The 14,640-nt window shown below is 45.3% G+C and overlaps 1 protein-coding gene across 1 annotated transcript in view; it reads left to right on the forward strand.

Moving 5' to 3' along the window:
• Positions 1-14,640, forward strand: part of LOC144775216 (carnosine synthase 1-like) — a 543,733-nt gene that overhangs the window by 57,716 nt on the left and 471,377 nt on the right. Inside the window, exon 2 of the mRNA XM_078659222.1 lies at positions 5,500-5,521. Within this exon, the coding sequence (XP_078515348.1) occupies positions 5,519-5,521 (3 nt within the window). The 5' untranslated portion in view covers positions 5,500-5,518. The remainder of the gene's footprint in view (positions 1-5,499; positions 5,522-14,640) is intronic.

Here is a 14,640-nt window from a genome sequence, read left to right on the forward strand (position 1 = left end):
GGAGGTCTCTCAGGTGGGCGGATATGTGGCTGTGGATGTTGAGGATGAGTCGTGCGGAGGCGTTCTTTATGCGCTGGAGACGATTCTGAAGGTTGGCCGTGGTTCCTGCGTAGAGGGCGTTCCTGTAGTCCAGTCGGCTGGTGAAGAGGGCTTGGGTGACTGTTCTTCTGGTTTCGGTGGGGGTTGAAGCATGAGGATGAAACGGCGTTGACTTGCTTGGTCATCGTGAGGGAGGCGTCCAGGATAAATCCCAGGTTGCGAGCGTGGTTCGTGGGTGTCGGTTCGGTGCCCAGCACCGTGGGCCACCAGGAGTCGTCCCAGGCTGATGGGGATTGTCCGAGGATGAGGACCTCCGTCTTGTCTGAGTTGAGCTTCAGACGGCTGTGCTTCATCCAGTCCACTACCTCTTTCATACCTTCCTGAAGGTTGGTTTTGGCGCTGGCTGGGTCTTTGGTGAGGGAGAGTATCAGTTGGGTGTAGTCGGTGTAGGAGATGATGTTGATGTTGTGTTTGCGTGCGATGGCGGTGAGGGGGCTTATGTAGATATTGAAGAGTGTTGGGCTGAGTGAGGATCCTTGGGGTACGCCGCAGATGATCTCAGTGGCCTCGAAGCGGGAGGCGGACTCTCTGGGATCTGCCGGAGAGGAACGAGGTGATTCATTCTAGGGCCTTTCCTTGGATTCCAGTGTTGTCGAGGCGGTCTATTAGGGTGCGGTGGCAGACGGTGTCGAAGGCTGCTGAGAGGTCTAGGAGGATGAGAGCGGCTGTTTTTCCATTGTCCATCAGGGTTTTGATGTCGTCTGTGGCTGCGATGAGGGCGGTCTCGGTGCTGTGGTTGGCTCGGAATCCAGACTGGGAAGGGTCGAGCGAGTTGTTTGCCTCGAGGAATGCGGTCAGCTGTTTGTTGACGGTCTTCTCGATGACTTTAGCCGGGAAGGGGAGAAGAGAGATGGGGCGGACGTTTTTGAGGTCTTTGGGGTCCGATGTGGGTTTCTTCAGAAGGGCGTTGATTTCTGCGTGTTTCCAGCTCTCAGGGAAGGTGGCTGACGCGAAGGAGCTGTTAATGACGTTCTGAAGGTGGGTGCGATGATGGTGTCGGTTTTGTTGAAGATGTGATGGGGGCATGGGTCGGAGGGAGAGCCGGAGTAGATGGAGTTCATGATGTGGATGGTGTCTTCACTGCTGATGGGGGTCCATACGCTGAGGGTGGTGGTGGGGGTCACTGGTTTATTGTCCGGAGGTGGAGATTGGGGTCCGAAGCTGTCGTGTATATCTGCGATCTTGCGGTAGAAGAACGTGGCGAGGGCGTTGCAGAGGTCTTGTGACGGGGTGATGTCGTTGTTGCTGGCATTGGGGTTGGAGAGCTCTTTGACGATGCTGAAGAGCTCCTTGCTGCTGTGGGTGTTGCAGGTGAAGGGTCCGTGGGTGCGCTTAGGGGTGGCTTGGTAGCAGGCGGTTGGTCGTCCGGTGTTGAGCACGATGAGGGCGGCGGTGTCGTATCTTAATCGGGTGTCCTGGTGTCGGCGGGGGACAGGGGTTCTGGCGCTGGGCGCGGTCCAGGCGTGGACGGGCGCAGATGGGCTTGCCTTTGGCGCGCCTCCACACGGCGTCCTTCATAAATGGCGAAGTGGGAGGGAGGAGCAGCTGTGAGGCGTGAGCGGGGTGGCCAATGGGCGACAGAGGGAGCGTGGCACAGAAGAAAAAGGGGCGGGCCGCAGGGGAGCAGCGGCGGGAAGCAGGGAGCTGGGGGGGCACAGAAGCGGGAAAAACAGTCACGGAGAAACACAAAATATACTTGCAACACGCAATAAACAGGGCAGAATGCAAGTAAAACACTGGGTGCAGTCAACAACAATACTCAGAAATACGGGTGCAGCGGCGAACTCGCGGCAGCAGCGGTGAAGGGCAGGAGTCCTGGTCACACACGGGGAGCCGTGTGGTGTGTGGAGCGACCGGCCCTGTTAGCAGGGTCAAGAGTCAGTAAAGAAGAGTGCTTCTAGACTATAACACGTACTGTGTAACATGCGAAGTAAAGGGGTCAGTAGCCATGGGAGGATACAAATGAAGACAGGTCCGTACTAAGGAGGGAATAACAAGCCAGTTAATGAATCAGAAGCCAGCATTTACGAAGCACAAAGACACAAGCTAATAAAAAATATGGGCTGAGCGTGGGTGGGGCTTCTTTTCTACACTCCAATACAGCAAGTCTCGCAGAGCAGGGCGTGCAAGTTGGCTCAGGCTCAACCTAAAAACTGTGTCTTTCCATAATTATGCGGAGAGTGGTGTCAAAATGTTCCGCCATTCTTTTTTTGCTTCAATATATGTGTCCAATTCTTTATCATATTCTGGTGTCTGTATTGGTGCAACATAGTTAAACAAGTGCCTGCCCCTAGCTCCCAAACACTTGAATAGTAATACTTGTTTCCTCTAGCCTTACACTCCATTAAAGTAATGCTCACCACGTGCATGTTAAAGCTTTTCATCCCTTGGTGCCATTGTTCCCTTGGTGATCCAGGGATTTGGAGGGCGGTATTGCTGTAACATTCATGTCTCCAGCCATGGGTGTAAAGATGTTGAAAAGCAGAGAAGACACCACAGGAATTTTTTTAATAGATATACAGCCTGATTCATCAAGCCGAAATCGGCTCGAAAAGGGCCAGATTCTGAGAATCTGGCCCTTTGCGAGCGCTATTTTTGCATTTGGGATTCATCATCCCAAATGCAAAAATCGGTAATAGCGATTTCGCTATTTAGCGAGGAATTACATTTAAGGAATCTCTATTTGAGATTCCTTAAATGCAATTCATCATCCATTTAAAAATTGCGAATTCGCAATTTCGGCCCGCTATTTACCGTGAGGTCAAACCTCGTGGTAAATAGCGAAAACTTAGAAAAATGCTTTTAAAGCATTTTTCTAAGTTGCATGTTGCACACACACATGTCCTTTGGACATGTGTGTGCGCAACACCTGTTTCAATTTGCATTTAAGGGGTGCTACAGGGTGTCCTTTGGACACCCCTGGCACCCTTTAAATCGCTATCTTATTTGCGATTAGCTAATTGCTAATCGCAAATAAGGAATACTCCCCATTCATTCCTATGGGCCTTTTGGCCCATAGGAATGAGTGGGGAGTTATTCCTTATTTGCGATTAGCAATTAGCTAATCGCAAATAAGGAATGTGCAGGAATCACATTTCTTTATGCAATTCCTACATGAATCCCGTTTTGCAAGTCCTTAATAGCGATTCGTTATGAATCGCTATTAGGGGCTCGCAAAACGGGAGATTGATGAATCAGGCTGTTAGTGTTCCTTGTTGCAATGTATTGGCACAACAGATGCTGGCAATAAGTATTCTTGAAAATACCAAAAAGATATCAAAATGCATTACACTTTACATTATTAGCTGCTCAGAATATGTCAAGCAAAGGTGTGAGAGCAACTGGCAGGTTTTAGTCAAGAGCATCACTGACTGCCCCTCACTCGGTAGCTGCACCTCAGGTCTGTGATATAGAGGCACAACACTGACTGGTTCTAGCTCAACACAACCAAACAACATGCAGAACAGTTGTTGTGGAGAAGCTCACAGGCTGATGGAGGGATACGCGCAGCGACGGAGGAGACTAGTAGCCACAGTACTGGGGATTGCCTGACGCCATGGAATGGGCCATTTGACTGTATTTGTATTGAGGACTACAGTTATACTTCTAAACCAAATTGGTCTATTTATCCTCGTGCATGCCATGCTTGTTTGGTTTCAGTGCTCTTGTATGTTGTGCTTAAATAGACATTTAACTATTATTTTACTAATTTAAGCTCTGCTGTTTATTCCAATTTGCTGTGCTATCTCTGTCTATCTTATCTGTCCATCTGTCAACCTTTCTATCAACCTGTCTGTTTGTATGCCTCTCTATGTATCCACCTGTCTATCCCCCGTCAGTCTACCTCTCTATGTACCTACCAGTCTGTCTGTCTGCCACTCTATGTACCTACCTATCTGTCTACCTATCTTTCTATGCAACGCTATCTACTTATCCATCTACGCACCAATATCTATTTATATAACCGCCTCTATTTCTGTTTGCAAGCCTTTTTAGCCATTTTTTCCAACCCACCCTATCTAGCTGTAATAAAGATTTATAAGAATATTATTTAAAACGTATTAGCAAAGGCAAGATGCTGGCAGTCAACGTCAGAACGATATGCCTATTTAGGTCTGCTGTTAGCCAAGCCCTTTTGATTTTACTAAACGTGTGTGTATAACATAGTTGTTGTTAAAGGTTTCCAGCAAGGCCTAAATTAGTCTGCTGTTGTGCCATACACATTTTTCTTCCACCCACTCTCTCATGCCTCATAGGGCATTGGGTCAGCTCACTTAAGACACTGTCTGACTTCACAGTAATTTACAGCATTCTGCCTTACACAAGGAGCACACCCACACACAAAGTAGTTCCCGTCAGTTTCAGGGACTAGAATGGTAATATATGTTTTTTTGTAGATTGATGAGGGATTGCCAGCTACCCTAATAACCAATGTTTTACAAAAACCATGACAGAATAAAACAAGAATTGCCAGAGCCAAAAGGCCTATTAGAGTGCAAATGCGTGAACCTGCTAGGAAACATGATGCATATGGTCCTCTGCAGGAAAAAAAAGTTATCACCACGGCCACCGAACTCTTAATTTGGGGATCTCAAGTCATTATGACAAGTAATAAAATAAATAACATAAAATGTACAGTCAATAAATTCCTGATGATGGTGTACACTTTAAGGTTACAAAATCAGCCATTTATCAATGGCACAAAATCAAGCCAGGAGAAACCTCTAGTATTAGCATTTAAACTCGCACTTTAAATGACTTTAATTTCAAGCAAAAACTCAGATTATGGAAATGCTCTGAAAGCAGTGACTTTAAACAGACAGTAATTGGTGAGCAGCTTTGAGAACTCTGTCTTTAGTAGCAGTTAGAGCTTTGTATTAGGCAGCATGTCCTAACATTTTGAATGTTGGCTTGTGTTCCAGTGATGAGACAATGTTATGTTAGGTATAGCACATGTATGGACTGAACTAGAAGGCGAAAGAAAGCCTGCTACGGTTACTGTATAATCCTGCATGCCCATCAGACCTTCCCAAACCACTCTCCATCAGCAATCATCACCCCATCCAAAGCCGTTGCCTTACATCACCCGCCATGCCTGAGTAACTTTCTACGGCACCTCAAATACTTACCCATCAACTTGTTCCAAATGGTACTCTCATTCCTACATCACGTGCATCACTCGACATCCATGACTGCAAGTCAACCTGCATCACTATGAATGACATGTAAGAGCACACATCACATCGCCACGGCCTTCGCTCTGCTTAGTCCAACATTAGCCTTGGTTGATCACACAGTCTTTTATCATGGCCCATCACTCATCCCGCCTCTCTGCACGTCACTTTGCAGCATGCACTGCAGGAGATTTCGAGAACTAACTCTCTGTTTCTCTTTTTTCAGCGATCTTCAGTCCAGAAGGATGGTAAGATGTGCTCTGATTCATTACTTTTTGTGTTTACTGCCTGTCTGCCTTGTGCCTCCCCTTCACTCTACACATTATTGATGTACAATAGAACTGTTAGAGGCACAGATGGGAGTGTGTGGGCGGGGGGGGGGGGGGCCGAGGGAAAGGCAGGGGCAGGGTACACTGCTGAGAGGCTACTTAAGTGCTGCAGAACTGACATTAGCACAGCAGAAGTAGGCCTAAGCTGCTGGAGTCCTAGTAGAACTCTCAAAGGCACAGCAAGAGGGGGTAAACGACTGGAGTACTACTGAAGTACTACAGAACTCTCAAAGGCACAGCAAGAGGTGGGTACACTACTGAAGTACTATAGAACTCTCAGAGGCCCAGCAAGAGGAGGTACACTACTGAAGTAATACTGAAGTACTATAGAACTGTCAGAGGCACAGCAAGAGGTGGTACCCTACTGAGGTACTACTGAAGTACTATAGAAATCTGAGAGGCACAGCAAGAGGTGGGTACACTGCTGAAGTGCTACTGAAGTACTATAGAACTGTCAGGGGCAAAGCAAGAGGGGGTACACTACTGAAGTACTATAGAACTGTCAGAGGCACAGCAAGAGGGGGTACACTACTGAGGTACTACTGAAGTACTATATAACTCTCTAAGGCACAGCAAGAGGTGGTTACAATGCGGAAGTGCTATTGAAGGACTATAGAACTGTCAGGGGCACAGCAAGAGGGGGGGTACACTATTGAGGTGCTACTGAAGTAATATAGAACGCTCAGGGAGACTGCAAGAGGTGGGCACAATGCTGAAATACTACTTAAGTTCTATAGTACTGTCAGTGGCACAGCAAGAGGGGGTATACTATTGAAATACTATAGAACTGTCAGGGTCACTGCAAGAGGGGGTACACCACTGAAGTATTATAGAACTCTCAGGGGCACAGCAAGAGGTGGGCACACTGTTAAAGTACTCTAGAACTCTCAGAGGCACAGCGAGAGGGGGTACACCACTGAAGTGCTACTGAAGTACTATAGAACTGTCAGAGGCACAGCAAGAGGTGGGTACACTGATGAAGTACTACTTAAGTACTATTGCACTTTCAGGGGCACAGCAAGAGAAAGACACATTGTTAAAGTACTACTGAAGTACTATAACGCTCTCAGGGGCACAGCAAGAAGTGGGTACACTGCTTAAGTACTACTGAAGTACTATAGAACTCTCAGGGGCACAACAAAAGGGGGTACTCTGTTGAAGTACTATTTAAGTACTATAGAACTGTCAGCAGCACGGCAATAGGGAGTACACTGCTTAAGTACTCCTGAAGTACTATACAACTTTCAGGGGCACAGCAAGAGGGGGTACACTGCTGAAATACAATAGAACTGACAGGGACACAGCAAGATGGGGTACACGGCTGAAGTCATATTAGAACTGTTAGGGGCACAGCAAGAGGGGGTACACTACTGAAGTACTGAAGTACCATATAACTGTCAGGGGAAAGTAAGAGGGGGTACACTACTGAAGTACTATAGAACTGTCAGTGTCACAGCAAGAGGGGGTACACTGCTGAATTACTGAAGTACCATATAACTGTCAGGGGAAAGTAAGAGGGGGGTACACTACTGACGTACTCTAGAACTGTCAGGGTCACGGAAAGAGGGGGTACACTGCTGAAGATATATAGAACTGTCAGGGTCACAGCGAGAGGGGATGCACTGCTGAAGTACTACTGAAGCACTATACAACTCTCAGGGGCACAGCAAGTGGGGTACACTACTGAAGAGCTACTGAAGTACTATAGACCTGTCAGAGGCACAGCAAAAGGGGGTACACTACAGAGGTACTACTGAAGTACTATAGAACTCTCAGAGGCACAGCAAGAGGTAGGTACAATGCTGAAGTGCTACTGAAGTACTATAGAACTGTCAGGGGCACACCAAGAAGGGGGTACACTATTGAGGTGCTACTGAAGTACTATAGAACTCTCAGGGGCCCAGCAAGAGGTGGGCACACTGCTGAAATACTTCTTAAGTGCTGTAGAACTGTCAGGGTCATGGCAAGATGGGGTACACTACTGAAGTATAGAACTCTCAGGGGCACAGCAAGAGGTGGGCACACTGCTTAAATTCTACTTAAGTACTATAGAACTCTCAGTGGCACAGCAAGAGGGTGTACACTACTGAAGTACTATAGAACTGTCAGGGTCACGGCAGCAGGGGGTACACTACTGTCAGGGTCACGGTAGCAGGGGGTACACTACTAAAGTACTATAGAACTGTCAGGGGCACAGCAGGAGGGGGTACACTACTGAAGTACTGTAGAATTGCCAGGGGCACAGCAAGAGGGGGTACACTGCTGAAGTACTACTGAAGTACTTCAGAACTGACATGAGCACAGCAGAAGGATGCCTACACTGCTGGAGTCCTATATCACTGACATGGCATCACTGTACGAAGCTCACACTGTAGCAGTTCCCTTGAGCATTGACATGGCACTGCAACCTCACGCTATAGGCTTTCTAAAGCACATGCATGGCACTGCTGGAGAAAGCTTACACTGCTGGAGTTCTATAGCACTACTAGGACACTGCTGCAAGACGTACACACTGTAGGAGTGCTATAGCACTTACAGACCACTCAAACTAGTCCTATGGCACTGACATGGCACTGATGGAGAAAACTCAACCTGTCACTGTACTGCAGCTCTAAGAGGGCCCTGATGAAGGATGTTCACACTGTAAGATTCCTATAGGACTGACATGGCACTACTGGACAAAGCTCAGAGTGTAGTACTATAGCACCTGACACTGCATTGCTGGATGAGGGCGGGAGGACTAACACGCAGGTACCACAAGAAGCTCACTCTGTAGGAGTACTATTGCACTGACATAGCACGGGTGAATGAAGCTCACACCCCAGGAGTCCTACAGAACTAAAACGGCGCACGTGAACGAAGATTCTATAGCACTGGCACGGTTCTATTGGAGGAAGCTTACACTGCTGGGGGAGGCTTTCGCTGTAGGAGTGCTATAGCTCTGACACTGCACTGCTGGATGTAGCTTACGCTGTAGGAGTTATAGAGCACTAACAAGACACTGCTGGAGTCCGATAGCACTAACACCAGACTGCTGGAGGAAGCTCACAATGTAGGTGTGCTATATCACTGATACTGCACTGCACTGCTGGATGAAGCTCACTCCAGTGGAGTTCTATAGCACACATGACACTGCTGGAAGACAGCCACACTGCAGGAGTATTTATTTATTTTATTTTAAAGGTTTTATATAGCGCTGGCTAGACCCGGAAGTATCAGAGCGCTTTACATGAGTATCAAACCATAATTGCAGGCTACATCGTTACAAAGGTTACACAGTTATTAGAGCCTGGTAACATAGTGACAAGTAAGGCGGAGACAAACAAAAAGGACATATATGTAAGGGAAAAAGCAGGCAAGGGGAGAGATTCGGGGGGGTAAGAGCAGGGGAAGTAGACAGAGAATGGAGGAGGGAAGAAGGAGGGGAGGGTGAGAGACACAGCATGGAAAGAGGAGGGGGAGGGTGACGGGGACACAAACTGGTAGACGAGTCAGAGCTGCGTCCAAAGTCCAGTAAGCTGTGATCCCATGGGAAGTGGTATCAATTCCCCATCTCTGTTGCGAGAGGCTCCCTATATGCAGTGGGCTCTCTCAGAGGGGTCTCTGAGACTCCAAGGCCTACATACTGGATCGTTCCCCAAAAAGGGGAGAGGGAGTGCTTTGGCAAGGAGTGCCATTCCATACCTCAACTGTGAGTGGCTCCCTAGGCGCTGTGGACTCTCTCAGCGGGTTCGCTGAGACTCCTGGGTATAAATATTGGATTTTTCCCCAACAAGGGGAGAAGGAGTGCTTAGTCAAAGGGCACAAAAGGTCAGGGGGCTAGGCGGTGTAGCGGGCAAGGGGAAAGATTCAAGTGAGAGGGGATAGGAGCAAAGGAAGTAAGACAAATAAAGAAAGAGTGCTAAATGGGAACATATAGATAGATAGGAGACAAGGAAAAAGCAGAGTTACAGAAATACGATAATACAGTGATGACATGACACTGCTGGAGGAAGCTCACACTGCTGGAGTTCCATAGCACTGACATGGCACTGCTAGAGAAACATCACACTTCTGCAGTTCTATAGTACTTACATGGCACTGCTGAAGAAATCTCACACTGTAAGAGTACTATACTGTTAGACCTGGCACCATTGGCATGAGTCTCCTTTCCATTTTTGCTGTTGCCTCATGTGTTTTTGCTGGTGTTAGATGCTTTGGGCACTGTGCCACTGCTGTCCAGTGCCATAGTGCAAGTGCTCCCTATTGTAAATTGATGCATTAATCAGTGGTTCCATGTTTGGCTATTTTAGTTTACTTGTCAGACCTTAGTCTAGTGCACTGAGTGTGCCAGGGCGTGTAATCCAAATGCTGCTGGTGGGCCTGCAGCACTGGTTGTGCCACCCACAGAAGCAGCATTGTAAAGTGTGTCTAAGGTCTGCCATTGCAGAGCCTGTGTGCAGTCTGGTACTGTCATGCTGACTGGGCAAGTGCACCCACTTTCCAGTCCCTAAACCTTCCCTTTTCTTCATATCTGTCACCCCTATAGTAGGCCCAAGGGCAGGGTGCATTGTAAGTATAAGGTAGGACAAGCCATGGTGTGTGTGGCATGTTCTAATAGTGAATTACAGCCATTTTCGTTTTTCACTATTGCAAGGCTACCTGTTTTCCATAGGCCAGAATGGGCTGCTAGGATTGTTACATTTTATAATCCTAACAGGCTCAGAGAACATGGTAGAAATTCGAGTTTAGTATGCCTGAACTCAGAATAAAAAAATACATCTTTTAGTGAAGTTTATTTTAATATTCTGTGTTTTCAAAAACCACTTTCAGAAAATAGGTCTATGTTTGTCTAACCATTCAAACCTGCCTCTGCTAGGATGTGTATTCCTATGTCTGGTTTCATGAAGTGACAGGGCTGGGGGATTCCCAGAGACAGGCTGAGTCACCCAGGGGTGAATAGAGAGATCTGCATCTAGATGGGAGGGAGGAGTGCACCTGAACTCTGAATAGGGCTGTGCCTGCCTTCCACAATGCTGGCTCCACCTCCTGGGGAGTGGCTGATGTCTCTGCCCTGCACACTGAAAGAAGAGAAGGAGTCCTGTCAACAAAGTGCTCCAGGACTGTACTTGCCTTCCACAATGCTGGCTCCACCTCCTGTGAGTCGTCTGATGTTTCTGCCCTGCACTGTGAAAGGAAAGGAGAAGTCTGGTAAACAAAGTGCTCAGGAACTGGTTCGGACTAGGCACAGGCCCCTCTCCCCTCAGAGAACCAAGGATTTTGGGGTATAAATATTGGGAGCCTGCTTCCAGGAAATTAGATCACTTTTGGACTACAAGAAGAAACCTTTACTGAGGAGAGGAACCTGAAGAAACTGAGGAGAGACTATTCCCAATCTGAAGTGCTGCATGGGGGATTGGCCTGCAGTGGTTGCCTTACTGCCAAAGGAAGGAGAAAGGACGTTTGTGTACTTTGCTTTCAACTTGTGAAGGATCTCCAAGGGCTTGGAAAAGAGCATGCCTCCTGCTGAAGTCTCAGTGACAACAGACTTCACCCCGCGGCTCACCAGAGTTCTTTTCGAAGTGCCTGCTGCTGTTTTTGGCCTTCTGAGTAACTGCGTTTCGCATGGAGCTGGAAGCGGGACTCAACGAGAAGAAGCGTGTCGCTGTGCCTGCCGTCGCAACTCCGAAGGAGGGTGTCGCCGCTGGAACTGTGGCACTGCACCGCATCGGAGAGAAGCATGTCGCAATGAAGAGGAAGCGTGTCGCCGTAGCTGCAACTCCGAAGAAGGAGGGTGTCGCCGCTGGAGCTGTCGCACTGCACCGCATCAGGAAAAGAATCTCGCAACGAGGTCGGAGCGTGTCGCCGTCGCTGTGCCTGCCGTCGCAACTCTGAAGGAGGGTGTCGCCGCTGGAACTGTCGCATTGCACTGCATCGACCAAGAGCACCTCGCATCCCTGAGAATCGCGCCGCCGTTGGAGCTGCTGCCGTCGCATCTTGGATGTCGCCGCTGTAGTTGTCGCATCAAGCGGAAGCTTCACGCATCTTGAGAGAAGAGCGTTGCCGCTGGAGCTGCTGCCGTAGCATCTTGGATGTCGCCGCTGTAGTCCACGCATCAAACCGAGAACTTCTCGCATCCCCGTGAAGCGTGCCGCATCTGGAAGATCTTCACGTCTTTATTTCTTTGCACCTGAACTTTGCCGCATTTCCCACCGCTGCGAAATTGCTTGTCGTGGAAGCGCAACGCAACCTAAGGTACATTGACGCAGAGTGTCGCATCTAAGAACTGAACTGAACTAAGCTTAAATCTACCATCTTAAAGTAATCATAGTGTGTATTTTTGTCGTTTATGGTCTTGTGGTAACTCTATATAAAGTCTACTTATTTTTTTTATAAAACCTGTGTAGTGTCCATTTGTAGTGATGTCACTGGGTTACTGTATGTGGTCACAACTGTTTAACTTACAACGCCTCTGAAGTAAAGCCTTGGCTGTCTTGCCACGCTACCTTGAGGGTGAGCAGGGGTTATTTTAGGAGTGTAATCCCCCTTTCCCTGACTAGAGGAGAGGGTCCCTATTTGTCACAAGTACCTACCTGTGCCAACTAGAGACCCCCAAATCTAACATATACCACTTAGATGGCACTGCTGGAGGAACCTCCCATTGCTGTAGTTCTATAGCACTGACCGGGCACTGCTGTGGGAAGCTCATGCTGTATCATGCTGTGGAAGTTTTATAGTACTGACTTGGCACTGCCGGCGGACGCTCATCCATTAGGAGTCCTATACCATTGACAGGATGGTGCACAGACATAATATCGACTCCAAAATATCGTTTGGACAGAATATCGAGTTTTAAATATCGTTTGGACAAAATATCGACAGGACAGAATATCGACAGTCAAAATATCGTTTTTAAGGTAAGTGAAGTAATATCGACTGTAAATAATATAGAAAGTGAAAATATCCAAGTATATAATCTAGATAGTAAAAAATATCGTTTTTTAAATAATATTTAATTATTTATAGTGTTTTTATGTTATAATATGTGTGAAAAGTGTCATTTTATGTTATAATTATTTTTAATTAATGATTTTTTTTTAATTATTGTGTAATTTTATTCTGTAGCGGGTTGTGGGTTTATAGGGGAATAGGGTGGGAAGTAATTTAATTATAATTAATTAAATATGTAAATTTATTAATTGGTAGTAATATTTAATTAATTGGTAATTAAATAATATTTGTTAATTATTTAAAATTTAATTGGTAATTAATTTAATTTAATTGATTAATTGCTAATTATGTAAATTAAAATAATTTATTTCCTGTAGCGGGTTGTGGGTTTATAGGGGAATAGGGTGGGAAGTAATTTAATTATAATTAATTAAATATGTAAATGTATTAATTGGTAGTAGTATTTAATTAATTGGTAATTAAATAATATTTGTTAATTATTTAAAATGTAATTGGTAATTAATTTAATTTAATTGATTAATTGCTAATTATGTTAAATTAAAGGGGTATTTTTAGGGTTCAGGGTCAGTTTTTGGTTTTTGGGTAAAGGGGTATTTTTAGGGTTCAGGGTCAGTTTTTAGTTTTTGGGTAAAGGGGTATTTTTTGGGTTCAGGGTCAGTTTTTAGTTTTTGGGTAAAGGGGTATTTTTAGGGTTCAGGGTCAGTTTTTAGTTTTTGGGTAAAGGGGTATTTTTAGGGTTCAGGGTCAGTTTTTAGTTTTTGGGTAAAGGGGTATTTTTAGGGTTCAGGGTCAGTTTTTAGTTTTTGGGTAAAGGGGTATTTTTAGGGTTCAGGGTCAGTTTTTAGTTTTTGGGTTAAGGGGTATTTTTAGGGTTCAGGGTCAGTTTTGGGTTTTTGGGTAAAGGGGTATTTTTAGGGTTCAGGGTCAGTTTTTAGTTTTTGGGTAAAGGGGTATTTTTAGGGTTCAGGGTCAGTTTTGGGGTTTTGGGTAAAGGGTTTTTTTTAGGGTTCAGGGTCAGTTTTGGGTTTTTGGGGTACAGGGGTACAGTGTAAAAATAAAGTACAATTAAATTTACATTAATTTAATTTAATGAAATGAAATTAAATTAAATTATATTAAATTAATTTTAAATAATTTAAATTATAAAAATTATTATATACTTACCAATACTTACGTTGTAATGGTAGTGCGTTGTAAAAGTTGCGTTGTAACGTCATATATCCACTGTTGCACTCCTTGGAGTGGGAATAGTAATTTTAACCCCCAACGCTATCCAACGCTTTCCCTACTGTTGCACCCACTGGAGTGGGAATAGTAATTTTTACTCTATTGTATTTGTACGTTAATAATATTGGCTATTATTTAATTAAATTTTGTTACTATATATATATATGTTTTAAGAAATATGATTAAAAAAATATTATTTTTTTACTTTCATTAATTATTTAATTATTAACAGTTATTTTAAGTATTGTTAAGTATATTTTAGTAATTAATTTTTTATATTAATGTAATTAAACATTGTTTTATTAAAGTCGATATTTTTTACAACTATATTTTTGTAAACGATATTTTTAACTCGATATTTTTGTACTTACCTGTTTGTAGATAGAAACTCGATATTTTGTCTCTCGATATTTTGTCAACGATATTTTTGTTGGTCGATATTCTGTCCCTCGATATTATTTCAGTGATCCTGACAGGATACTGCAGGGGGAACCTCACACAGGAGGAGTCCTATAGAAATGAAATGGCACTGTTGGAGGAAGCTTACACTGCTGGAGTTCTTAAGCACTGACATGACACTGCTGGAAGATGATCACACTGCAGGAGTAATAAAGAAATAAAATGGCACTGCTGGAGGAAGCTCACACAGCTGGAATTCTGTGTTACTGACGTGGTACAGTTAGAGGAAGGTCACACTTCTGAAGTTCTATAGCACTGACATGGCACGGAAGGAAGAAGTCACACTTCTGAAGTTCTATAACAGCGACATGGCACGGCTAGATGAAGGTCAAACTTGTGAAGGTCTATAGCAGCCACATGGCACAGCTGGAGAAGGTCACACTTCTGAAGTTCTTCTATAA

This window comes from Lissotriton helveticus, chromosome 1_1 (genome assembly GCF_964261635.1).
Source record: "Lissotriton helveticus chromosome 1_1, aLisHel1.1, whole genome shotgun sequence".
In the NCBI taxonomy this organism is placed as follows: domain Eukaryota; kingdom Metazoa; phylum Chordata; class Amphibia; order Caudata; family Salamandridae; genus Lissotriton; species Lissotriton helveticus.